The sequence below is a fragment of the Excalfactoria chinensis genome, chromosome 4 (assembly GCF_039878825.1).
Source record: "Excalfactoria chinensis isolate bCotChi1 chromosome 4, bCotChi1.hap2, whole genome shotgun sequence".
Classification (NCBI taxonomy): Eukaryota; Metazoa; Chordata; class Aves; order Galliformes; family Phasianidae; genus Excalfactoria; species Excalfactoria chinensis.
The window spans coordinates 53,982,336-54,008,647 of NC_092828.1; the positions used below are offsets into that span (position 1 = coordinate 53,982,336).

A 26,312-nucleotide genomic window follows, 5' to 3' on the forward strand; every position below is an offset into this window, starting at 1 on the left:
GTTTTTTTGCTTCTAGCCTCTTTAGTGAGAGGTATTTGAAGAAAAGAGCAAGTGAAGAATCTGTTTAATTTCTCATGTCCTGTACTGGCCTGTAGAACCCATTCTGAGTGCAGTTTCAGACATCTGACTCATTTAGCAACAGCTGAAGGTATAAAAAGAAGTACTTGGGAAGATAAAAAGAAGCGATCCTGTGTGGTGTCTTGTTTCAAAAATAAATGGATTCCTTCTCTTAATACTGAACTCTGTTTCTGTAGGTATTGTGGAGCATAGAGACAGGCCTCACTCCCCAGTCAGGTATTTCACTCAAGCAGATATAAACCATGGCAAGATTGCTTATCGTCCACCAACTGCAGCTCCACACTTGAGAGAGATCATTGCATTCTCATTTGCAGGTAAGGAACTGAATGTTCTTTGCAGTGCCAAGTCAGTCTGCTGATTCTCCTCCAGTCCTGGAATGATTTTGTGGCTACTCATTAGGGCACACAACTTGAATAATACGAAGGACATGGGAATCTGCCTTGTGGGAACATTTCAGAAGTTCACTCAATTCTTGAAATGATTTTTTGCCTCTTGTTCAGTCTATCAGCTTTCAGTGAATTACTGGGGTATGACTGTGTTCACTGCAGCGTTTAGCCTTGTTGACACTCGTATTGGATGTGGCACTGGTCAAACTGTTGATCTGGTGCCCTGTGGTTAGGAACTAGTGCCCTTCCTGTGCTTGAGTACCAGCTTCTGGTGGTGTTTAGTCTTTGGGATTCAGACAAGAATTGATGAGTGTGAACTGAATTGCTCTAGCCAGGATATTAGATTTCTGCCATCAGGAGGGTGACAACCTGGAGAAAAAGGTCGAGGAGGAAAAACAGGAAGAACTTCAAACATATTTGACCAGTTGGTGTATGGGATTATGTGATGAAATGAGAGTACATTGTAGATGCAGGTCTGTGTATTGCCATGCCCTCCACTGACATCGAGAGGAGTTTCACAGACTGGAGGAGAGCAGCGTGTTTTCTCTCACTGCTTGGAAAGAAAATGTAGAAAAGAGTACTTCCCTAATTAAGGAAAGTCTCCAGTCTGGTTGAATGTCTGCACTTGCTTTCTCTAAAAGCTGTCTAAATCCATGTCAACATGAATTGTCCTTGGCTAACTACAATTACTCTGTGCTTGTATTTATCCCATCAGGCCTACCAGAGTCAGTGAACTTCCGATTCACAGGTAAGGAAACCATTTGCTCTTTCCTGGCCAAAGCAGTTTTCCTCCTGGTGCCCTTCACGCTGCCTGTTACTCCTTGGCTTTTCTAAAGGAACATCTGTGGGCACTCAGCAGGAACTTCTGGAAGTACATGTGCCCAAGGAATATCCATTCCTCTCTCTCCCAGCAGTGTTTTATACAAGTGAAGATGCAGTTCAGTAGACACACCTATTTCCATTAGTTGCCTGGAATGTGTCATAAATGCATGTTCATTCCTGTTTTCCCTCTATCTGAACAGGGACATCAGTGTTTTAATTTGTTGAGTTTGTGTGTGTGTGGGGGGAAAAGGGGGGTGTATGTTTTTTTAAAATATACCATGGAAACATTTCCACCATTAACTTGCTACTAATTAGCTGCTTCTTGCTTACTTAATATGTTTCTCTTTCCATATACTATCTAGCACAGGTGTGCAAAGTGATTCACTTGAAAGGAGACTTATTGGGTACACCTGGGAGATAATTGGAAGAAAATATGCACACATACATGCTCTGATTTTTACAAATTATACTTTTTGTGCTAGAAAATGAGTTGGGAACAAAGGTAAATATCTCTGGATAGGTGTGAGTTGTGTGTTTACATCCATGAACAAAGGTGTAGATTGGCCAGGTGGGAGGGAAGTCAGCAGTGTGGGGTGGTGATCTCTAGATCTGTGAATCCCTGAAAGCACATCCCTACACTCAGTTGTTGTTTTTGTCTGTGTTTAGTTTCTGGTGGAGAACACACAACCCCAGAGATGGTGTTTGTCATTCACTTGCTCTCTGCAGAGCAGCAGCCTCCAGTCTTCCAGATCACAGCTCCTTTTCTGGAGGTCAGCCAGGGAGGCAAAGCCACCATCGGTGAGTAGCTGGAAAGGATGGTGCAGCAGTTTTTTAGTGTAAGCTACTTTCTGGTGCTGTCAGGGTGTTTGCTGGGGTTTGCAGCTATCATACTAGAAATACTGTGAGTCACTTGGCAGTAAGTTCTCTGAATCAACATCTGATCCAAACGTTATCACGGGACTAATTATTTCCATGAAGGCAGCAAGCCCTTGGGCTAGGGATGCTCCAGAATTATTTGACTTCTCAGGTACTGACTTAATTAAAGTTTTTTGGCTCCATTCACAAAAATAGATCACAAAATTTAGGGACATTCCCAGAGCAGTGTGTGAGGATGCTGAAGCCTCTTTTCTATGTCCCTGTCATAGGGATCCAGTTGGCTGTCAGTGACACAGATACAGCTCCTGAGGGCCTCTTCTTTGAGCTGGTGAAACCTCCCCATCATGGCATCATGCTCAAGCATGGCGCAGGTGTGCAGGAACACATGAGAGCAGGTGAGTTGAGCAGACATCTTCAGCACAAGGGAGGGAGTGCCTTATTCATATCCAGCTTCTACCTATCCTTTCAACTGGTTTAGTTGGGTGGGAGGACACAAATGCCTCTAACAGATGCAGCTGCAGCCACAACTGTGTTGAATTCTTTGGCAGAAAGTGTGTGACTCCAGGAGAGAGTACGTGGAAGATCATTTCCTGTTTGTTGTTTTGCTCCTGGCTGAGATAGTGAATTTCTATAACATGTATGTGGGCTGATGGGCAGTCACTCTATTGTGATAAAAGTACCAGCTGCTAATCAGAAGAGGCCTTTTGCTTCAGGCGGTAAATTACATGTGAAATAATACTTAGGGAACATTTCTGCCGAAGTCTGCATAATCTGTGGTGATGCAGCAGTCAAAACCTTCTGTGCAGTTTTGCTGTTGATTTTGGTGACAGCAGTTTCCAGCATATGATCAGATGAACATATATTGTCTGTAAGAGAGTAGTGCAAACAGATGTGGAAAGGGAAGCCTTATCTCGTTATGACAGGCCTGAGCTTACAAAGTGAACTGGAAAGCACCTGGAAAGAAAGGAGGATCTGTGCACTTCCAGAGAATTGTCACTTTGAAAAGAGTCACTGTGTCTGTAAAACAGACAAGGATACAGCTTTTCCTTTGCCCTACATATGTATTACTTCCTTAAAAAATGTCTTCATAACTTACAGCTCTGTAGGGATGGTATTAAAAGCCAGGTAAACATGTGGTTAAGTCTTTCTGCTAAATTGGGGCCTTAGGCCATTTGAACTGGATTGGTGCACTGAACAGTTTTCCTGACTTCTGTATTTCTTTCTGGGAAGGTGACACCTTCACCTACGAGGACGTCACTCGAAATGCCCTGCAGTATGTGCATGATGGCTCATCGGCAGCAGAAGACAGCATGGAAATCTCTGTCACCGATGGTGTCACCACAGTGACCACAGTGCTGAGGGTGGAAGTGTCCCTGCTGGATAACAACGGCCCACAGCTGGCCCCAGGCTGCCTGTTGTCAATCACTGTGGCTAGTAAAAGCTCTGTGACTCTCTCTCGATTGCACCTTGCTTACATTGTAAGCTTTCATCTATTTCTAAATCCAATGAAAGCTGCCAGCATCCCATGCCTAATCCCCATGCAGACCCTTTGCCACCACACGTCTTTGCCACTAGTGTGGATTCTTGGCAAAGAGCTCAGGTTTTATCAGTGTCCTGCCAAAAAGGAGACAATAGACTCTTTCTTCTAGCAGGGCTTTAAGGCTATTCCTGTTTGCCTTGAAACGACCATGCTAAAATGAGAACTGAGTTAATCTCAGATTTTTGTACCAAACAGACTCCCTAACAACACAGATGGATTTTCAAGGTGATAAGCCCTTGACAATTTCTTCCCCCTCACACAGCTGTGAAATTGTCTGGGTCTTTTCTGCACAAGCTTCAAGGGTTTGTTTGTTTGTTTGTTTGTTTTTGAGCAAACCAAGCTTCATATATATACACCTTAGTGTAGCTTAGAGTTGATTCCAGTATTTGTGTGTTGGATGAGTTGTCCTGCTGGCAAAATTCAGAGAAAGGTGTTCTCCCAGTTGGTTTAGCAGCAAAGACACTGGCAGTGGATTTCGGATGCGCAGATGTGCTCCTCTTAGGGAGGAGGCTGGAGAGATTGCAGTGCGCATGTGAGTCTGGAGAGACCTAAGGTAGGGGCTGTCAGAGAGATGGTTAGGGAACTGCAGAGTGATGGAGAATATGAAGGCAGGCAAATGTTTTTTTTCCAAAGGATCTACCTGGATAAAAGTCAGGGATCTGTCCCGTTCTCCTTATGAGGAAGGCTGACAAGGGAGCTGTTCAGGTTTAATGTGAAGAACACAACAGTCACAGAAAAGAGAATTTATTTCCTGATCCATATCCTGAGAATATGATTTCTGTCTTGGGTCTTATCTTTTTGGTAACCAAGAAAAGCTTTTATTAGAAAGATGACATATGAGTCATTATGTCACAGCAGTGATTGTACTTAATGAAGCAAAAAAGAACCAGGAACAACTTTTTGCTTAATATGAAACTGGCTTTTGAAGCGTTGCTCCATACCACTTTTACTAAGAACTGATCAGGGAGTGCCTCTGAAGTGGGCACCAGGGACTCCCTCTGCTGGGTGTCTTTTTGGCTCATCTTTTCTGGAGTTGGGAAAAGTGTATCATGTAAATAGCCCAGTCCTCTGGGAGTGTAAACTAATCTGAAAATGGAAGTACCGGTTTTATCTCTGAGAATTTGATGGTGTAATACAAGGACAGAAGGAGAACCTCTCTGAGATGAGAGAAGAGGAAAATACATTTTGTAGCAGATTCTGGGAGTGTCCACCTAACTGACTTCTCTCATCATTAGAGCTTCATTCATTGCTCATCAGCTGAGATTCTGACCCTGCTGGCATGATATATAATCCTAAAACATTATTTTCTTCATCCTTCCATTTCCAGAGGAGGGAAGCAAATGCTAATCCTGTTTTGTGGCGGTTTTTCTAATTTCTTCCTTTATGTTTAGGACAACAATTCTCCTGACTCAGAGATAAGAATCCAGTTAATATCTCTGCCCACATATGGCACCCTCTTATGGACATCTGGCTCTCGTGCTGAAGAGTTTTCTAGGGTTTATAATTTCACCATGGAAGACATCAACAACCAGAGGATCAGGTATCAAATAGCTCTTCTCCTTCTAAGTTAAAAGCTCGGGGGGCTTTCCACAGGGAACTCGGGACTATTAGGATGGTGAAATGTATCCAAGATAGTATTCTCTTGGCAATTGTAACCTGAGAGACTATAAATGAGAGCATTTCCTGTGTACAGAATTAGGTGTCTATGCATATCTGAAAGGTAGTTGGTTGAAATTAGGAGAATTTTTTTCTGTGCAATGTCATGGTGATACTTAGGTAGGCAGTGTTAAAAAAAACAACAACAAAAAAAGTCATTTCAAAGAGTTGAGGAATTGACTGGGGTTGGGGACTGAAATACCACTTCTCTTCCAAGGGATGTGCTCGGGTGAGGTGTTTTTACCCAGCTATCAGCGAGACTCCCTTACACAGCTTGTGTTTTGACTTGCAGTTATTCCACCGTGTTTGAGACGAGCAATCAGCCAGTTACAGATGCCTTTCACTTCACTGTTTTTGATGGTGATAATAACCGGCTTGACAGACAGATGTTTACCATCACCATCACGTCTGCCCAGACAGCACCATCACTCATTGTGTTCGCTGACCATATCACTGTAAGTGGATACCCAAGATACTGGAAACAATTATAAGAATGACTTACACATGGGGAGTCAGACGGTTTTCCTGGACTCAGTGCAAATCACTGCAGAAACATGGTGTTACACATACAATCTTGTGAGTGCAGAGGGTTAAGAAATTACTTGGAGGCCAGAGGAGACTGAATGTATTGCTGCATCCCAGCACTTCATCTGCTTTCTTCTGTTCTAGTCAGGAGCTAGGTTCTTCCTAGGCTGTCCCATTGATATCAGTAGAACAAGTAAGATTTACCTTGTTCAGTACTTGGTCCCTTATTTCACCAGCTTGTATGTAAAAGGGGAGCAGAAGATGAAAGTCTGAAAACATCTGGTGTTTTGGATGGATACATGGAATCTCAGACTCATTATCAAAGCCTTTTGAAGTCATCTCCCTCTTTTCTAGCTTGATGTTTACCCTTCCTCGCCTTGACAAGATTCTCCTCAACAAGAAAAGCAGATTTTGCCTTCCAAGAGGTCAGCATGACTCTGCCAGTCTTTTTTTTTTTCCCTGATAAAATATTCACAGGCTTCTCTTGTCGGCTGGGCAGGTTTTGTTCTTACCATCCCACCTCACCTCCCAGCTGATTTCATGGTGAGCAGATCTGAGGGAGAATGGCTCAGGACTTCAGAGAAATGAGCACTGTGAGGACCAGGAAAGTCTCCTACATGGAGTGGTGATACACTTGTTCAGTCATGACTCATCCACTGCTGTGTGCATAGGCTGTACTTTGTTGTATACTTTTGTTTTCCAGGTGGATGAGGGGGGCAGGGTCCCACTTCTGGCTCATCACCACTTAACTGCTGATTATGATACTGCTGCCAAGGAAGACCTGAGGGTCACGGTTATCACTCTACCTGTATATGGCTACATTGAAAACACTAAGACAGGTAAAATGGCTGGCTGTCTCTTCTTCCTTCTGGCTACTGAACGGAAACACAGAAATTGCATATTCTAGTTTCTCCCATTGTAGTTCCTCTGTGCAGTAGTCAGCATTATGAAATAAACTGACTCTGGAGAGCATTACTTTCTAATTCTCATTTGGAGGCTGGTCTAAGTTGTGAGGCTGGGGCATTAAGAGCTTTCTCAAACTATTTTCATCGTGCTTTATTCTGGCTGCCTTTGTTCTACAGAACAAATTCTACTGAATTCCTCTAAGTGTTGCAGTGAGCTTGTAGGCTGGGAGAGCTGTGGGGATAGCATGGCTGGCAACACTCTCCTGTGTCACAGCTTGTTACAGCAGATACTGCCATTCTTCTGGAGTACGTGGTTTGCTAACCATCTCACATCATTCCTCCTAATTGTTCCCAGCTCGTGCCATTTAGGTAATGGAGAACCTTCATTCTTGAATGGGCCAAGACTGGTTGGTTTTCTTGGAGGATGAGACTGTTTTTGCAAGGTGCAGTTTGATATAGTGATTGTACTGATGCCAGATGGCACATTAGCCACTGTCTCATCACTGAAGAATGTTGCAAGTAATTCTGAGATGCGGGCTTGCTTTTACTGTGCATAAAACTGCAGCTTTCCTAATGCCTGCTCTGATGCAGCAGATGTTGCTTTCTGCAGAGGTCACAAGATGACAAAAAACACGTTTTAACAACGAGCATCTTGCATCCTTCAGCTTGTCATTCTTCTCTTAATCCTCCTGCTTCTATTTTTAGTTTATCAGTGACTTGAACATCCTTTTACCAGAGGTGTTCTGTTTTGCAGGTGAGAGTTTTGGACCGCAGAGTGCTGTGACCACAGACGCATCCTTCTCCATTCAAGATGTTCTAGAGAACAACATTTACTACTTTCAGAGTGTCCATGAAAGCATCGAGCCAACAAGTGATGTTTTCAGCTTTTACGTGAGCGATGGCTTCAGCCAGTCTGAGGTGCACAGCATCAACGTCACCATTCAGGTATTCTTGCACTTTTTGGCTGCAAAGTACAGCTCATCACACCTTTATAATACACGGGTAGGGGATTAGAAAGTTTCCTTTCCCTGAACTATTTCCTTCCCCTAGTACAGGAGCGTAATTCCCCTGATGCACCAGAGAATGGTTGTGCATTGCAGCATCTTCCCCAGGGCTTGTTTCTCAAGTGTCTTCATCCTCTTAAAAATAGCTATGTTACTGGGGAGATTTGGAGAGACTGCTGTAGTCCATCTGCTGGTATTAGTGCCAGTACTGCCATACAGTGCTTATTTTTCCTTGGCCTCTTCCCTTGTTTGACTTTGGGATCTGTGCAGCGGCGGAATGATGAGCCCCCAAAGATGGTATTGGAGCCTGTCAGAGTGCATGAGAGCTCAGTGGTTGTTACCAACGCCTCACTCAACCTGCAGGACCTGGACACCCAGAACAGTGAGCTTGTCATCATGGTTACCAAAAGCCCTGATCATGGTAAGTCCTGACCAGCTGGGGTGGGAGCAGGAATATTTGTTTGTGTGTGTGTGTGTGTTTGCCTGTATCTGTAATAGCCCTTCATGTGAGAGGGAATCCTACTACATTTGTGTAAAGCACATTTAGGCCAGCAGTGAGATAGCAGTCACACTTCAGGACAGACTTGCATTGTGATCACTTTCCCAATTTGTGAGAGAGGGAAAAGATGGACTGCACCCACTTCTCTGGGAAGCTCCCTTTTGTGTTACCCCATTTCCTGTTGTGGGGTTCAGTTCCAAAAAGCTGAGCATCTACGTGCAGTGATAAAGCAAAGGCAGGGTGTATAGTGGAGGCAATATGCAAAAAACTGCCATCAGTTATTTTAGTAAAACCATGTCCACTTCCACACCTCCCACTGAAAGCCTGCATGCAGAGATTGCTGTGTCCTGCCCATAATTTTGATGCATCTGTTGTTTGTCAGGTCACCTTCGCAGGAGGCAGACTGCTGTGGAGCCCCCAGAGCATGGACATGTGCTGTCTCTGGGCTCGTCCTTCACCTACCAGGACATTTTGGATGGTCTGATTGTTTATTCTCAAAGCGGTGCAGCAGCACAGACGGATGAGTTTGGCTTCTCCATCACAGATGGTCTCTACACGCAGAAAGGGAAGCTGCAGTTCTCCATGGAGCTGCCAGAGAAGCAGCTGCTCACACTGACTGTCAACAGGGTCCTGCAGCTCCCCACTGGTATGGGAGGAGAGGGTGGTATGGTATCACTTGTTCAGGCAGCCCAGTGGGAGAAACTCTTCATCTCCTGTTGAATGCAATTGTGAGGTATAGGTGTGCTCTCATGCCTATTGTTTGACTGTCGAGGTCTTCTCCAAATAATCTCCTCATAATGAAGCCAGGATCAATTGTCTATTGAAAGGGCAAGGGACAGGGGAAAAAAAGAACTGCAGACATAGATAGTTTTATGCATGCTGTAGTTAAGCACTGCCTCCCAAAAACAATTCCAGGACTTTGTATTTGTTAGCTGAGAAGGAACATGTGAGAGCATCTAACCTCAGTCCTGACAGACAGCTGCAGGCTGAGTTTGCTTACTTCTCAGGAACTGGGTCTGCACTCAGCTTTAGTTCACGTTTCTGAAAATGTGCCAGCTCTGCTTAAGCTGTGATGTCTCCGTTGTGCAGTGCTGTTAAGTGCAAGGCTGAAAGCCACTCTTCCACAGCAATGCAGTGCCCACACAGTTTTCATTCCAGGGCATTCCAACAAGCCTAGTGAACAGGCAGTTGAGCAGGAACAAACCACATGCTTGGGACACTGCTGTGCTGCATTGGACATCCAGGTGGAGGATCCTTGTAGATGAGGCCTCTGTTTGTTTTACTTATGGTGGGCTTCTCCTTTCTCCCCCAGAAGTACCATATCCTGGTTCTGTATAATGTGAGCTTCTCTTTATACAGTGTGGTCCAGTCTAGACGGATCACTTGACTGGATTGGCTGAAGCTGTTTGTGAGCTTTTTTCTTTCTCTGGTTCAGGCTCTGCAGCACACATCACAGATCAACACTTGAAAGCAGCAGCTGTTTATCCAGATGACACGGTGATCAGATTTATCATGAAGAGGGATCCGAGTGTGGGCCGTTTGCAGTTGACTGATATTGATAATCCAGTTGAGATCTCTGTCAGAGGACCTGTCAAAAGTTTTACCCAGGCTGATATAAATAAAGGTGAGAACGATTCTAGGTAATCATGACAAATAAATTGAGGGGAAGGATGATTTGAAAAAGAAAAGGGACAAGAGAGAAGGTAATACAGTGTTGTTCTGGTAGAATCACTAAGCAATTATTAAAAGGTCTCTCAGCAGGAGAAAAAGAATAAAGTAATGAAACCCGAATCCAGGCGCTCTGCCGAGTTCCAAGTCCCTTGGCTTATATTGTCAGCCTGCTTCCAAACTGGGAGTTACATGAAGTTACCTGTAATAAAAGCACCTCTTTTCTCCTGTCCCTTTCTCCAGGGCAGGTGGTTTATAGTCACAAGAAGGGAGATCCTGGTGGAAATTTCGCCTTCACCTTTGATGTGATCGATGCAGATGGCAGCAGACTGATGGACCAGATTTTTCATATTAGTGTACTAGGTAAGCAGTAGTTTAAAGTTATGTTGGCACTGCTGCAAAGCTTTATAGATACCATTCCACGTGTACAGCAAATTAAGATGGAATTCCTGAGATGCGGCTTTTATTCTCCGTCATTTGAAGACCTTTGAAGTTTGGGGCATGAGGAGAGTTTGTAGCTGTAAAGATTAATTCTTTGACAGACTCCACCGAAAAAGACATAAAGGCATCAGAATTCCCTGCAATGTCTTCATTCTGTCTAGATTGTCTTTAAGACATTACATTACTGCCTCTCTGTTAATGACACGTCCCAGAGTACTCATTTTGAAATCATCACTCTGGGAGGGTTCCCTTCTGAGGATGGCGGATGTGACTATATGCTGTCTTTTGCTTGTGAGCTAGTACCCAGTGGGAATAACACCAAGGAATGGAAAGAGACCATCTCCTAACTCTGCTTTGTATTTAACCCTTGCAGAGGACAGGTTCCCACCCTCCATCATCGCTAACACAGGGCTGGTCTTAGATGAGAACTCTGCAAAGAAGATCACAACGCTGCAGCTCTCTGCCACTGACCGAGACAGGGAGCCAACCCAGCTCCAGTACAAGCTCATCAAGCAGCCACAGCTGGGGCACCTGGAGCACGCGGCCTCCCCAGGTTAGCAGGATGACATTTTGCTTGGTTGGGTGATCCTAGCAACAAAGCACTGCAGACCTCTCGAGTCCTAAAGATTGACTGCGGGAAAAATGAGCTTAGAGGCAGCTGTGCAGAATTATGCTCCCTACTCAGAATTGATGGCCATTAGTCCAAAGAGCTGGAGGATAAGGTACATGGAGGCACAGCAGCCTGATGATTGCAGATGAGGATGTATTCAGCTGCTGAATCAGTTTATGTCCTGTGCCTTGCCTGGTGGACTTAGCAGATCAGTCCAAAGCACTGTGAATCTCCTTTCAGTACTGACTGCTGCTTCGGCATGACAGGCAAACCTTCAGCCTTCTCTGTGACCACAGTGCCCTAAAGAATCCATCTGCTAATCACCATGATAATAGAGCTCAGTTGGTGAACGGGCACCTTCCTTTGTCTCCCTCCAGACCACCACCTTGCCCCTTGGTCCTTAAACTCCAGCCTCATCTTCAGCTATGCTCTGGAGAGGGGAAGGGGATTATGCAGCGAGTTCTTTGTGTGGCATGATGGATCTGCTAGCTGATGAAATCTGGGAGTTCAGAAGGGTTTTGATCAAAATCCTGTGAAACTCAGAAAACAATTCCATGCAGATATGATCTGAATTTCAGAGTTGCTTTCCACGCTCAGTTATGCACAAGGAGTATGAGTATTGTATTCCCTTTTGCTGAATTAGTTTACATTTTTATTGTCATATAATGTGCTCTTCTGATGTAGTTTATACTATAAGATACATTTCTTCTTAGAGTTAGAATTCTTAGATTTCTCCTTGACAAGACTTTAAGGTGTGTTTGCTGTGTTTTCAGGATGCAGTCAGTTCCTGTATAGCGCAGTTTCAGTGTATGGTTTGCCTCATAACCTCACTGTGTAAGATGTACTCTGACAGACATGTTGACAGAGTAGGAATAATGAATGAAAGATTTAAATAAGCAAACTCCATGCTGGGAGGAAATTAACGAGCAGTGCTTTTGTCTGAGTTGCAAACTAAATGATGGATCTGGTTCTTTTGAATTTTGCAATAGATGGATTGAGGATTTTATTCCCCTTGTTACTTAAGATGTGACAATTCTTATTTCCGTGCTTTTTTGGGTCCATGATGGACTAAAAAAGTTACAGGGTTGCATGATGTGAAAGAGTTGTTAAAAGACCTAAACCTAAAGAGAGAGTACTGGAATGCTCAAAAGAACACAAATCTTTAAAGCTAATGAGCTCAAGGAAAACCTTGGCTGATCAACCATTCCCGGGTCATTTATTTATGCCAGATCTCTATCTTCTTATTTTAGCTATGTGAGATAGTTGCCTGCAGCCATATTTAACATGATAAACTAGCAAAAACCTTTTTCCTGTTTTGTTTTTTGTTGTTGTTGTTGATAAGAGCAGGGAGAATAGATAAATGCAGCAGTAAGGCTTAAAGGCCCGAGTGCTTTTTAAAATGCGTTTTGGCTACCTTCCTGTGTGTGTCACACGTAAGGACCTGTAGAAGTGCCAGTATAAATCCGAGTGGAAAATGGGGCTAAGTCTGCTCTGTGTGCTGAGGTACAGGAAGGGAAAAATAAAGCAGAGGGTTTGAGGACATTTTTGTAAGCTGTGAGGCTGAGAATTGTCTGCCCATAGTTGGTGATGGCGTGGTTAGATCAGTCCTTCATGGCAGTGAGAGTGAAAATAAAAAACAAAACACATCATGTTTTTGTACCAGTTTTTCTCTTTGCTTCTCTGACAAGCAGCTCAACCTGAACAGGCTGTGCTAGCAGTGAGAGGCGTTGTGTGATTTTAAGTCTGTGAAGACATTTGTAGTTGAGTTTGTAGAAGTGCCTTTTTTCATTTAGAAGCTGTTGGAGCGTTTATGAAGTACGTGGTACATCCTGAATTAGAGCATAGCAGGTAAAGACGGAACGCTTAGAGCTGCTTATGTCCAACACCCTGCATTTTTCCCTGCCTCATTCTTTTATACACATTATCCCCTGTTGTTCTTTCTCTAGGGACAAAAATCAGTTCTTTCAGCCAGGCAGACTTGGCCTCTCACAGCATCCAGTATGTTCACACTAGTGACACTGAAAAGTATACAGATGCCTTCACCTTCTCTGTGTCTGATGGAACAAATGAGGTAGGTCCCAGCATGAATTTTCCCCTGAGTCTGAGCAGACTATTGATTCTGTAGGATGTGCTGGGAGTCTGTTCTCCTCGTGTCCTGTCAAGAGAGAGATGCGTGTAGCATAGGAAATGAAAAAAGCCATACATAAGCTTGTAATTTAGCAATGGTGGTTACTCTTCCCTGCTGTGAGAGTTGTTATGTACCACAGGGAGGGATAAGAGCTCTGTGAAGGGAAGGGCAGCTACCTGAGTTGTAGGCCCATGAGACTGATTTACCAATGTCTGATTTTCTTTTGTTTACCACTTCCTCATGGAGGTCAGCTTTGATCCAGTGCACTGATAAAGCACCCAGAAGCACAGTTAGACCCTCAAGGGCTGCTTCCTACTTTCTGTAAGGGAAAAACTGTAGCTACAGATAGAGGGAAAGGGACAAAGTAGAGTGAATGATGGAGGGAAGAGTGTCTACAAGCATCACAGAAAGCAGAAGATATTAGTGGGAAAGGATAGGAGGGGTCATGTTTATGTGATCTAAGCTTAGAAGCTCATGTTCACTCTAAATAAGTCCAGAAGGAAGTGACCCAAACTCAGTGGGTCACAGTGATCTCCTTACAATGTTCCTGTTTCAGTGAAGCTGTACTCTTGTTGAACTGAATTCACTGAGAGACTTCTCCTCCTGTTCCAGGTCAGCCAGACATTTGACATCACCATAAACCCTGTGGATGATTCCTTACCTGTAGTGCAAAGCATTGGGATGAGAGTTCAGGAAGGTGTGAGAAAAACCATCACAGAGTTTGAGCTTAAAGCAACAGATGCTGACACAAAGGTGAGGCTCCTCCCTCCCCTGCTCTGCTGCACATGTGGGCTATCAGAAAAGTGGGCTCATGTTCAAAGAGAGTGATTACAGTCAGTGTTATCCCTCACTGCTCATACCCCGTCTGATAACTTCAGACAGAGTGCTTGTGGGAGGCCCAGTTTGTATATAAATAGATGAATGACTGAAGAAAGCAAAGCCCTGGCTTGAGAAATGCACGCTTCATCTGGGATGTCTCCAAGACACATACAGCACACCTGCATGCAGAATGTTTTAAAGTTATCGTCAGAGCTAACCCTTGCCCTGTCCCTCTGCAAACATGGTAAATTTGACCTGAACTTAGGTCTTGATACCAAGTGTATGCTCGGCACAGATGAAATGGCATTTCCTCCTGCTCCTTCTGGGTCTGGCTTTGAGGGAGAGATGAGGACAGGCAGAGCTCAGGGTGAATCAATTCAGGGTCATCAGCTTTATCACCCCATCTCCTTTGTGCAGCCTGAGGCAATTACATTCACAGTCGTGCAGCCCCCTCGACATGGCCTGATTGAACACACCAGCAATGGGCAGCATTACCACCAAGCCACCACCTTCACGATGGATGACATTTACCAGAACCGCATCAGCTACAGTCACGATGGAAGCAACTCGCTGAAGGATCGCTTTGCTTTCACTGTGTCTGATGGGGCCAATCCCTTCTTCATTATGGAGGATGGAGGGAAAAAGGTAAAGGGACGAAAGGAGGTGAGAGAGACTACAGAAATAGCTGATAGAAAGCGATCTCCTCTCAGAGGAGGCAGACTTGGCTGCTGCCACTCCACAGAAGATCAAAGCTGAATATTCTTGGTTATGTGATGCTTTATGCTTGTTCAGTGCTGTAATGGCGAGAGTTGTGAATGCAAATTTGCTCTGGGGTCTTAATCCTAATGAGGCAGAAAGGAAGCCAGGCTGAATATATGGTGGCCAAGGCTCTGACTCCCAAAGTAATGGCTATCTCTCTGAAACTTTGTCAGGTTATGACAGCCACACCACAGCGCTTCAGAATGGACATTCTCCCTGTGGATGATGGGACACCCAGGGTGGTCACCAACCAGGGTTTGCAATGGCTGGAGTATGTGGATGGCAAGGTAACTGGCTGTCTGGGTTTGCATTAGATTGTTTCTCAGGTTGTTTCAGAAGAAGGGACTTCACAGGAGAACACTGTGATCCTCGGGCATTTTTGTTCTTGTGACAGACTGCAAGAGCCCGTTTTCCTGGAAAAGACAGAGGTGTGCAGGGCTACCTGCACTGCAGGCTAATCCAGACAATGTGGCTCCAGAGCACAAAATCACTTCCTTCCCTTACATCAGCAGGCTTTTGTACATGCTCTCTGGCTCAGTACAGCTCCTGCCCCCTTTACCTGGCAGAGATGTCCTGCCCCTTGTCTCTCCTCCCCAAGGCAGTATATCCTTCAGTTTTGCTGATGGTAAGAATCTGTGATTATGTGCTGCAACAGCTGCACTGAAGATGTATGGCTTTCAAGATAGAGGAACTTCTCGCTGTGGCATGCCTTTGTTTTGCTGAAGTCTAAACAAAACCACCAGGGAACATTATCTTGTGCTCATTTTTGAGGACTCAGTGTTAACTGAGTAGAAGTACTTCAGTTCTTCCCTGGAAAAAAGAGTTCAAAGGCACTGCATTAAGAAACCGCATTAAGAAATGGCTTTCTCAGCTCAAATTCCTGACTTCAGAAAAAGCCCTCCTACAGTCTGAGGCAGCTGAATTCTCTCTCTCATTTTCTTCTGCTTTTAAAGGTGTTTTCTTTTTAAAGAGAGAGCAAAATGTGGTGAAACTGAGGCATATCTGTTTGAAGCCATTTGAAAGTGGGTTACTATAAGCTGACTAAAGCAGCACGAACGGTCCTGAGTGCAACGTTTTGAGTCCTTTTTGAGTCCTTCCTATGCTGTCAAACTTCATGTGGGGTGTAGCTAAGGGCTCCACAGTCTCTGTGTGTCCCAGGCCACTCTGTTCTGGGCTTTTAAAACTCCCAGTGTTCCTTCACGGAGCACTGCAGGATGGTAGGCCTTTTTGGATGGCTGGTTAAAAAGACTTTCACTGCTTGATCTTCAGAGTTTAACTCCATTGGTTTGGCTTTAATCCAGGCAACCAATCTAATCACTAAGAAGGAATTACTGACAACAGATCCAGACACAGATGACAAACAACTGATCTATGAGATAACAAATGGTCCCAGGAATGGATATGTGGAGAACAAGCTGAAACCAGGAACAACTGTGACCACATTTTCTCAGGGTATGGAAGATGGGCTGTGTGTTGTTGCTTTTTTCCCTCAGATGCTTCAGTTTGTCAAAATAGTCTATATGTGGGGGGGAAAAATGGTGGGAGGGGTGAAGACAAGAGGTAAAATCATATTACTGACGACAGGGTAGACTCACTGCCTGATCAGGAGAGCAGTACTCTCTTTTGAAGTCTCAGCATTTTGTCCAAAAATAAGAAGTGAGCTTCACTTCTTGTCAGTTGCAGAAATCCTGTAACTTTTGCCATCCTACATCCTGTAATATTCCCTCCTTCTCCAAGTTAGAGCTAGAGTCTTGGCTTGGCACATAATAGGTTTTAGATTTTGTATGTGATCCTGAGGTCAAGGAGATGTTTATCCAGCAGTGCAAAGTCAACTGCATGTAGAAAGCTCACTCTTCCGGGACTTTGGGTCCTCCATTAGCAGCAAGAGGTGAGAGAGTAACTCTGCCTCCTACCCTCTGTGCTCTTTCTCACTGCTCCCTCCAGCCTCCCCCAGGCAGGATGAAAGTGAATGGGCAGCACAGCCTGTAGCATTTCTGGTACTGCAGTTTGCAGAGCCTTGCACTGTGCTGCACTAGGTCCTGTACAAATGCAGTCAGCAATTCCTTGTCATCAGGCCCTGCCAGCCAAGCCTGGTGACCTGTGTGCTCAGGAAACATAAAGGGGGGAAAATAAAAAGGGAAAAAAAAGAGGAAAAAACCTGTGTTAGTTTAGAGCAGGAGTGAGAAGTCCTTCGAGGACGTGTCAGCTTATGGGAAAGAGCTGAAATGTGCTGCACAAGCAAATTCGTATTCCATGCATTTGACCAAAACTGCTTTAAATTGACCTTATTTTTAAATATTGCAAATACAGACAAGACAACAACTAAACCTGTTGCAGCTTGTAGGCTGGCTTGTGCCACAGCTAAGACATAAGTTAGAAAAGCTGTAGCAGCATAAAGGGCCTGTGGAGATTCTGATGCTGTGGCTGTGTGGTTGCACATCTGTGCTGCTCACTTATAAAAGTGCTCGTGTTCTGCATGGACTCATTGGATGTCTCCTCCTGCAGAGGATGTGAACCAGGGCCTCATTCGGTATGTGATGCATGAGGAGAAGGTTCAGGAGACTATGGACAGTTTTCAGTTCCTCGTGAAGGACAGCAAACCCAATGTGGTCCGTGGCAATGTCTTCCACATCCAGTGGTCTCTCCTCAGCTTTATGTACAGCAGGTAAAGGGCACGGGGCTTACAGCGTTCTGCTGACAGATTGGGTCTCATGTGGGTTGGGGCAGGCTGAACTCTAATATGTGATGGGACCACAACATGAGAATAGAATTCTGGGGCAGTTATCATCAGTTATGCCTGTTTCCTGATGCCTGGTAAGGACTGAGGACTTGCTATCGCACTTAGTTTGCTCTCCAGCCTGAACATCCTGCCCATGTTCCTGTAGGATGCCAGTGCCCTCAGCTTGTGCATTAAGCAGTGCCTGTTATTTGTCTCTGCTCAATACATTTCCAGCTACAACGTCAGTGAGAGCGCTGGCTCTGTGAGCATCACCGTGCAGCGGATTGGTAACCTCAACCAGTATGCCATTGTCTTGTGCCGCACGGAGCAGGGAACAGCCACTTCCAGCTCCAGTTCACAGTCTGGAGAGCAGGACTATGTGGAGTACGCAGGGCAGGTAGGCTGGGGGTGGGGGGTGAGGAGGGGAAGAACCATCTCAACGTTCTGTGTGTACATACTGTCACTGGAATGGCAGTGAAGGCCAGAGGGCAGGGCACACTGGGAAACTGGCAGAAAGCAGCAGCTTGCTTCTATTCATCATGGCTAAGCTTGTGAATTGGGTTATGTTTTTCACCTGTTCCCCAGCATGGAATGCCTGGACACTGCTGCTATCATTTTTGTGTTTTATTTTTATTTTTTACCCTGATTGCTGTGTGAGGAGGATGGAGAAGCAGGGCCCAGCACTTCAAAGACAGAGCATGATGCAAACTGAATAATTTCTGTGCTTCTCGGAAGGCTGAAAAGTGATGCAGCTGTCGTCTAAACCATCAGTCTGCATTTAAACACAGTAGCATCTATAATACCTCTTCTAGGGAAGTGTCTGAGTTGGGAGGAAGAACACACTTCTGTTACGTTGTGCCCACAGTTGGTCATTGCATCTGTTGGGCGTGAGCTTTCCATCCCTGTTTTATGTTCTTTCCTGTTCCTCCAGATCAAAGCACAGTGCAGGGCTGTGTGTTTTTTGCTTAGGCTATTACTTATTCTTTCTGTGTTCACCTTCAGGAGCCAAAACTCCTTTAGATTTGGTTGCACGGTAGTTGTAGGTACAGTTGTTAGGACTTTTCTCTGACCCCAGCCATTTCTTCCTTCACAATCCTTAGAACAGACACCAGGATTTTGTGGAGAAAGTGCTCGTCCACGTGACCTCTGTGGTTTGGTGAAGTTCACGGTCCCTTTGGTTTAAGATTCCCAGTAGATCTGATAAAAACACGAAGGGGACTCATTTCTTTTTTAAAAGATTGTGTGCTGTTTGTTTTCAGCTGAGGGTCTCTTTTTTCATCAGGATCTTATATTGGCAGGTATACTTTGCAGCAGTGTTTTGGCAAATCACAAATGTTACAGGCTTGCCTGGATAGGAATAGCACTTACAGTCATGCGAAAGTCCAAAAGCATGTCTGAGAGCAGAAGGCCTGGGGGCCTGCCTGCATGCTGTGTTTGCTGCTGCCTTTGACCTCTGCTAGTCACTTATCCTTGGCTAAGGTTGGTGTGTTGTGCTGCATGCACTGTGTGTGTACCCGAGGCAAGGGTAAGGCAGAAGGGGCAGGAAAGTTTCGTACTCCTGCAGACAACTTGCTGCCTTCCAGGTGCAATTTGAGGAACGGGAAGACACCAAGGCCTGCACCATCGTCATTAATGATGACGACGTCTTTGAAAGCACTGAGAGCTTCACTGTGGAGCTCAGCATGCCAGCCTATGCTCTGCTGGGGAACGTCACCCAGGCCACAGTCACCATCACAGACACTGAGGATGAGCCCATGCTGCAGTTCGACAGGAAGACGTACCACATCAGCGAAAGCGCTGGGTTTCTCTCTGCGCCCATTGAAAGGAAAGGTGGGTTGAATCTGAACCCACCCTGCCAGAAGGTGGATGAGGAGCCCTGGAGATGATAGCCATGAGGGGACAGGGAGACATGAGGCACCTATGGACAGGCTGTGAAGTAGCTTTGTGGTACAACTCAGAAGACAAGAAACAACACACGAGAGGTGGCTTACTTTTTTCCCAGCTCTGCTTTAAGATTCACCAAGCGAGTTAAAGCTCCCAGCACTTGAATCCATCTCTCCTCTCATCATGAGCAGGAGTATACTCTTGTATTTACCTACTGCTTCTCTGTGGTCTAGATACCTTGTTTTGTGTGGATGCTATCAATGTGCCCTACATTCTTTCATAGGCAAGAGCCAAAGAGCCATCTATTTCCTGGTCATAGTAACCAGGAGTTCAGATTGGGAGTGTGCCTGGAAGCGAGGCCTTAGGCAGCTTTGGTGCAAGTTCAGGAGCGGGGATGGTGTTCTTCCCACCTTCTGTAGTGAATGCTGCTTTATTATTCAAGTCAACAACATCTGATTTCCTCTAACAAATAGAGTATTTCCATAAAGTTTTGGTTGTTTCTGTTGCATTTTAGGAGATGCTGGCAGCACTGTGTCTGCTGTCTGCTACACTGTCCCCAAATCAGCCAAGGGAAGCAGCCTTTATATGCTGGAGTCTGGCTCCGACTTCAAGTCCCGAGGGATGACAGATGACAGCCGCATAGTTTTTGGACCAGGTGTTACCGTGTCGACATGTGATGTCATGCTGATTGACGACAGCGAATATGAAGAAGAAGAGGAGTTTGAGATAGTATTGGCCGATGCTTCGGAAAATGCACGCATTGGCAGCCGGGCTTCAGCCAGCGTCTTCATTGGTGGTCCCAATGATGCCTCGACAGTGTTCCTGGGAAATGCCACATTCACCGTCAGTGAGGCTGCAGGTGAAGAGTGGCAGGGGCTATCACTGGGATGAGGTGTCAAATATCTGCAGCACAGCAGCAGCATCGTGTAACATCTGTGGAAGGTTATAATATTTCCTTCCTGCCCTGAGTGGGGAGGACTGAGAGTTGTTCTCTGCAACAGCCTGTGTTCCACGAGGGGCAGCAACGATGGAAGAAGAGCCCGCTGAAGGTTGAGGAATGTTTTTTGTTATATGAGCCTGCTTTCTGATCTTGGTTCTCTCTCATGATGCAGGAAACATTGAAATTCCAGTCCTCCGGCACGGACCTGATCTTTCAACCCCCACCTCAGTGTGGTGTGCCACTCGGGCATCAGACCCTCCATCTGCCAGCCCAGGAGTTGATTATGTCCCCAGCTCCAGAAAAATAGAGTTCCGGCCTGGCAAGACGGAAGAGGTGAGGAGCCATTCAGTCTCCTGATGTGTGTGCTCTGTCTGTGAGGATGCTTCTTCTCTCTCATGTATGTGCACACTCTGAATTTGCCATTTGACCATTTTGAAAATCCTCTGGAGGCCACCTGAGAACTGCAAATGAAACTGCTACGCAGATTCCCATCAGATTAGTGCTCCAGCTGGAAAAGATCATCAGACCAGGTTATCTGTTGTCCCTCCTAGGTTGTCTATTGCCTTTTCTCTGAACTGATATGCCCAGTTTATCTAGAACGTTGTTGCCATTGCATCAGCAGTGTTAGAAGTGGCCTGACATAATTTCGGCTTTAGACAGCCAAAAACAAGTGCCAGAAAGGATGACAGCTTCACATTTTAAAAGTGGGACTTCTGCTTTCCTTCTAGTTCTGCACTCTGACAATCCTGGATGATGCTCAGTACCCAGTGATAGAAGGGCTGGAGACATTTGTTGTTTATCTCAGCTCACCCCATGGAGCTGAGCTGATAAAGCCCTTCCAAGCAATTGTGGCCATTAATGACATCATCCAAGATGGTAAGTTTTCTACTGCAGCTCTGGTCTGGTCCATCTACTTAACACCTCTTACTTAACACCTGTATGCAGCAAGAATCCAGTCCAAGTAAGGTTACCCCTAGGTCTGATTTAACCTGTTTTCCTGGGAGCTTGTCTTTTCATTTGGATGCCGTTTCTGTCCATGCATCACTGCTCACATGAGCTTGGAGATTTCAGAAGTGCAGAACACAAATTCTGCTGTAGCATTCACTCACTTTCAGCCATGCTTCTCTGTGCAAAGCTCCATCCTCTTTCATGTTTTCTGTGGACTGAAATCTCTCTTAACCATGTGAGGATGTTTCATCTCCTGTTTCAAACAGAAGAGAGAAGAAACAGCAATTTCTCTTCATTCCTCTCATGTTCTATTTCTGTTCATCTCATGTTTGCTTCTTTAAGGACAGCATACGCAGTATAACCTAACTTTGTAGTAGTCCTTTCTGCTGCTATAGCTGTCTCTTCTTTGGCTGTCCACAGACAGCAGGATAATGCTTTGAGACCCAGCACACATTTCAGTACTGAGTCCTCATTTAATCCCTTCTTCACATGCCCCACAAACACAATCCCTGCACTGCCAGCCCCGTCCTGCTCTTCAGCACATTGGAACAGCACTGTAGCGTTAGGGAAGGAGCAGGTTTCAGGAGCCACTGAACTAAGTGACTAAAAGGCAATGAGTAGGGGTACCTTTTTTCTGAAGGGCTGTGGGACCAGCCAGCCCTGTGCTCTTAGAAGGGCAGACAGCAGTCATGACCACTTGTTGATTTGAAATGAAATCCTTTACTGATGCATAATAAAGCTGCCATTTCATTCTTTGTCTGTCAGGCTGTGCAGCAGTTCTCCAAGGGTATATTTGCCTTGATCACTTCCTGTCACTGTGGAACTGACTCGTCACTCTGGGATTTCAATGTTGCCTGACTTTCTTTTTTTGCCTCCTGTAGTACCAAGCATGCAGTTCACCAAGGATGTGTTCACAGTGAGGGAAAAGGAAGCTGTGCTACACATCCCCATTTTCCGCACCGGCGACCTGAGCTACGAGTCCTCTGTGAGGTGCTACACCCAGAGCCAGACAGCAGAGGTCATGGAGGACTTTGCAGAGAGGAGAAATGCAGATGAGTCCCGCATCACTTTCTTGAAAGGGGAGAAGGTGAGCTGAACCTGGCTTACAAGGAGAGTGAGGAACCACTGAGAGCAGTGGTGCGGATCTCCTCCTTGACTCTGCATTGTTGGAGGGAGCTGACGGTGGCTGTCAGAACTGTCTGTAGATGCCTGAGGTCACAAATCCTTCTGGTTCTGGAAGTATGACTTGTCTCTGAATGAACGTCTTTGTTTCGTAACAAAACTGGTTAAGATGTGAAACGCAAATCCTCTGTCAATCAGACTCAGGATTGTTGTAGCAAACAAGGATGGATTTGTGGAAGTAGATGTTTTCTGTACTGTCTTATCATGTAATTGTGTTTCTCCACACAGAGCAGCCTTAAAAATAGAAGGGTGCTTCTTCCAAGACTTGACAGTACTCAGACGTTAAATCCAGACAGTGAGGAAACGGGGCAATCTTCCAGAGGCTTCAGGGAATTTATCTATGTCTTCTGTTACCTCCTCTTCACTTGGCTTTAGGTGAAAAACTGCAGTGTTTACATCAATGATGACTCTGCCTTTGAACCAGAGGAGCAGTTCCATGTCTATCTTGGTAGCCCACTTGGAAACCATTGGAGTGGAGCTAGGATTGGGAATATAGACATGACAACTGTGACCATCACCAATGATGAAGATGGTAAGAGAAGTAGGCTCAGCGAGGATGTGGGAGCTGTGGTGTAGGGTGTGGTTCCAAGGCCATCAACACAGTCTCATCAAGCTCATTCTCTAATTACATGAACACCTTCAGTATCATGGTTCCAGCAGATCTATGTTGTTGTTTCTTATGGAAATACCAGCTTGTGTGCTGGAGAGCTAAAGACTTGTATGCTGGACTGGCATGTGGTCACTGATGTGGGGGCTTTGTGCACTGGTCTAATTGTATGGGAGTAATCAAATCACACCCAATTTGATAGATTGTTTGTCCTGCACCCCTGCAATTGCATAGATCACAGCTGAGCTTCTCCTGGGAGACATTGCTTTTTCTCCAGTGTCAGCCTGGAGAGATCCACAAGGAAAAGGAGGGGATGCCAGGCCCCCCAGGTGTGATGTGGAATGGAGGCCATAGCACCACTGCATGGAATGGACTTGAGTGCATGTGGTTCAATGGAAGGCAGGAGTGTATGATCTGTGTGCCGTCATCTGAAGCCCAAAGCATAGAAATGGGGCTTTACCCCACTCCTTGCCCTAGTTCACATCCAACCCTTACAACTGCAGCTTTGGCCCCTGCTTTGAGGAGCTCCCTGCTCTGAAGACATGTAGATACAATCTAAAAGGAGCTGGGCTTAGCTCAGTCCAGTTGCTGAGTACGTTTATTTCATCTGTAAACAGCTGCTGCCCAAATGTGGGGTTTTTTTCTTCACCGCTGTTTCTTTATAGCACCCACCATTGAGTTTGAAGAAGCTGCGTACCAAGTACGAGAGCCACCTGGACCAGAGGGCATCACTGCTTTAAATATCAAAGTGGTCCGGAGAGGGGATCAGAACAGGACCTCAAAAGTGCGCTGTAGCACTCGTGATGGCTCAGCTCAGGCCGGAGTGGATTACTACCCCAAGAGTCGAGTGCTCAAATTCAGCCCAGGTAAAGAGTTCTTGGAGAGGAGGTCGGAGCTGGCAGTGTCACCAGGGACATTTAGTGTATATTAGGAAGGAGCGCTGAAGGGAAACATGAGATTTGGACAAAGAGACTTCTTGTATTAGACTTGCAACACACCAGTTTAACTGCTCCCACTGAAGTGAACTGCATGAACTGTAAGAGAGATAATAGACCTTTACATTCAGGGGTTTAGACTTGATTTGGAATTTGTTCTTGGGTTCTTCACAGGATGTGTGGGAGAAGACACGCAGTTCTTCAGCATGCTACAAGTGGGATGTAAAACTTCCCCCTTTACTTACAACAAATGTAACACGTCCTTCTTTTCCAACCTTAGTTTTCTACGATTCTATCATTTCTCCGCTCCCCTTGCTGTCTGAATCATTCTGAGGTCAAACACCCCAGAGTAGCGGCTTTTCCTCTGAGCATCAGTGCTCAAAATGCAAAGTGCTCAGCTGCTATCCAAGCGAGAGGGCGATGAATAAGAGGGAATGAAATCCTGGAGGTGGAGAACCCTTTCCTGAGCAGGCTGTACATGCTTAAGGAGACAGACAGATGACTGAGATTTCTGCTTGCTGGAATTAACAGCGCATGAAAAGACGGGAAGGCCATCTCAGATCTTGCCTTGTTTTCTCTTGTATTCATTCTATCACTTGGTTCGTTTTGTTTGTGGTTTTCTGTTTTTTTTGTTTGTTTTTTTTTTTCTTGTTTTGTTTTTCTCCTAGTGGTGTATTTCAGATGTACTACATGAGAACTGAAAATGTGGTATTTTTAAATGCATGATTCTCCCAAGCTGCAGCCCTGTGTGCTGCTACAGCTGTAGTTCTGTGATACAAAAAGGCTGATTTGTTGGATGAAGAGCCCTCAGAACAGTCCCCTGTACCAGAAGCGCTCATATCCGGCAGTGTGGTCCTTGGAGGTTCAGCAGAGGTCTTTCTGAATCCTCAGAGAGCACAGACCATATTGCTGAGACATAAGCTGTCACAAAATAGCTCTGTCTGCTGGTATGAGAGAGAGCAGAGATGCTCACTGCAGAGCTGAGATATTCTTTGGGTCATAGACATTTACTCCAGACAGCCAATACAGGACAGGCATTATTAATCCTCAGATGGCAGCTGCTAGTAAATTTGTCACTTGATCAATCAGGTCAGTTGTCATAGTTAAGAGTTTTATGCATAAACTCCTGTGTGGAAAAGGCTGAATTATTAGTAGCAATGAGTGGAAATAAAATTTATAATGTGTATTTCATCATTGTATTTCAGTGGCCACAGCACAGATCAGCTCTGCTTTTTCTTATGAGAGCTTCAGAGCAATATCCAATGACGAATTCTCAGTTTCTCTTGCTGTTACTCTCACAGGTGTGGACCACATCATGTTTAAGGTGGAGATTATGTCCAACGAAGATCGGGAGTGGCACGAGTCCTTTTCTCTGGTGCTGGGCCCAGATGACCCAGTGGAAGCTGTTCTTGGAGATACCAGCACTGCAACAGTGACTATTTTGGATCAGGAGGCAGCAGGCAGCCTGATTCTGCCAGCACCTCCCGTGGTGAGTTGCCCATTGCAATGAATGTGATTTAGTGCCCTTCAAGTACAGACTCAAAACTCTACTTGTACAGTATCTGTAAAAAAACATTAAGAGCTGCAATGATGCAGCAGGCTGGGTGAGTGGGAAGGATTGCCTGTCGTGTTCCTCCCATCAGACCCAGGTGAATGCTCTTATCTTGCATCTGTACAGGTTGTCTCCCTGGCTGATTATGACCGTGTGGAAGCAGCAACCAAGAATGGTGCTAAGAAATCCCCTTCTCCAGGCTATCCGCTCATCTGCGTCACTCCCTGTGACCCTCACTTCCCCAGGTTCATGGTCATGAAGGAGCGCTGCAGCGAGGCTGGGATCAACCAGTCTTCCATACAGTTCAGCTGGGAAGTAGCAACCCCCACAGATGGGAATGGGGCCAGGTCGCCTTTTGAAACCATCACTGACAACACACCATTCACCAGCGTCAACCATAAGGTATATGGCTAGGTACTGGCATGGCCAGGCTACAAAAGCATGTGGTGTAAGTCAGCAGAGGGCTTAGAACAGCACTGTCAGTCTGTGTGTTGTGTGATCGCTCACCTGTGAAGTCTGGCGCTTGAAAAGTCAGCTGTGTTTGAGGGGGGAGCTCAATGCTCTGATGTGTTCTGGAGTACCAGCTTTTGCCTGCAGGGTTGTCTGCTTTCTTCCCATCCTGCTCAAGCTGAAGGAAAGGCATCGCTGTTAGTTTGGCCTCTGTTAGTTCAGGCACTCATTTTACTACTTTGCTCTATGTGTGGCCTGAGACCTTTCTGTCCCTGGACAGTTCATATCCTGCCCCACAAGCAGAATTACTGTTTTCCTCTGGGGATTTTCCTGAGTTCTCCCAACAGTGGCATCTCAGCTCTTTTCAAGCATTTGGTTC

The 26,312-nt window shown here is 45.4% G+C and overlaps 1 protein-coding gene across 4 annotated transcripts in view; it reads left to right on the top strand.

The window, feature by feature from the left end:
- FRAS1 (Fraser extracellular matrix complex subunit 1) overlaps positions 1 to 26,312 on the top strand; it is a 157,887-nt gene that overhangs the window by 120,886 nt on the left and 10,689 nt on the right. For 3 of the 4 annotated variants that reach the window (XR_011903541.1, XM_072336480.1, XM_072336481.1), the window contains exons 33-62: positions 255 to 392; positions 1,180 to 1,212; positions 1,953 to 2,084; positions 2,432 to 2,557; positions 3,393 to 3,640; positions 5,094 to 5,242; positions 5,651 to 5,813; positions 6,587 to 6,722; positions 7,543 to 7,733; positions 8,063 to 8,213; positions 8,674 to 8,937; positions 9,727 to 9,915; positions 10,203 to 10,322; positions 10,774 to 10,953; positions 12,957 to 13,081; positions 13,751 to 13,891; positions 14,375 to 14,602; positions 14,890 to 15,003; positions 16,018 to 16,168; positions 17,222 to 17,381; positions 17,670 to 17,832; positions 19,019 to 19,265; positions 19,834 to 20,178; positions 20,432 to 20,592; positions 20,988 to 21,135; positions 22,089 to 22,294; positions 22,765 to 22,921; positions 23,662 to 23,862; positions 25,233 to 25,420; positions 25,610 to 25,885. Coding sequence is in view for 3 of the 4 variants with exons in the window: in XM_072336480.1 (XP_072192581.1) it covers positions 255 to 392; positions 1,180 to 1,212; positions 1,953 to 2,084; positions 2,432 to 2,557; positions 3,393 to 3,640; positions 5,094 to 5,242; positions 5,651 to 5,813; positions 6,587 to 6,722; positions 7,543 to 7,733; positions 8,063 to 8,213; positions 8,674 to 8,937; positions 9,727 to 9,915; positions 10,203 to 10,322; positions 10,774 to 10,953; positions 12,957 to 13,081; positions 13,751 to 13,891; positions 14,375 to 14,602; positions 14,890 to 15,003; positions 16,018 to 16,168; positions 17,222 to 17,381; positions 17,670 to 17,832; positions 19,019 to 19,265; positions 19,834 to 20,178; positions 20,432 to 20,592; positions 20,988 to 21,135; positions 22,089 to 22,294; positions 22,765 to 22,921; positions 23,662 to 23,862; positions 25,233 to 25,420; positions 25,610 to 25,885 (5,231 nt within the window). In the remaining variant the exon portion in view is untranslated. Of the gene's footprint in view, positions 1 to 254; positions 393 to 1,179; positions 1,213 to 1,952; positions 2,085 to 2,431; positions 2,558 to 3,392; positions 3,641 to 5,093; positions 5,243 to 5,650; positions 5,814 to 6,586; positions 6,723 to 7,542; positions 7,734 to 8,062; positions 8,214 to 8,673; positions 8,938 to 9,726; positions 9,916 to 10,202; positions 10,323 to 10,773; positions 10,954 to 12,956; positions 13,082 to 13,750; positions 13,892 to 14,374; positions 14,603 to 14,889; positions 15,004 to 16,017; positions 16,169 to 17,221; positions 17,382 to 17,669; positions 17,833 to 19,018; positions 19,266 to 19,833; positions 20,179 to 20,431; positions 20,593 to 20,987; positions 21,136 to 22,088; positions 22,295 to 22,764; positions 22,922 to 23,661; positions 23,863 to 25,232; positions 25,421 to 25,609; positions 25,886 to 26,312 lie in introns of those variants that run through there. The other variant, XM_072336482.1, reaches the window with a different exon arrangement.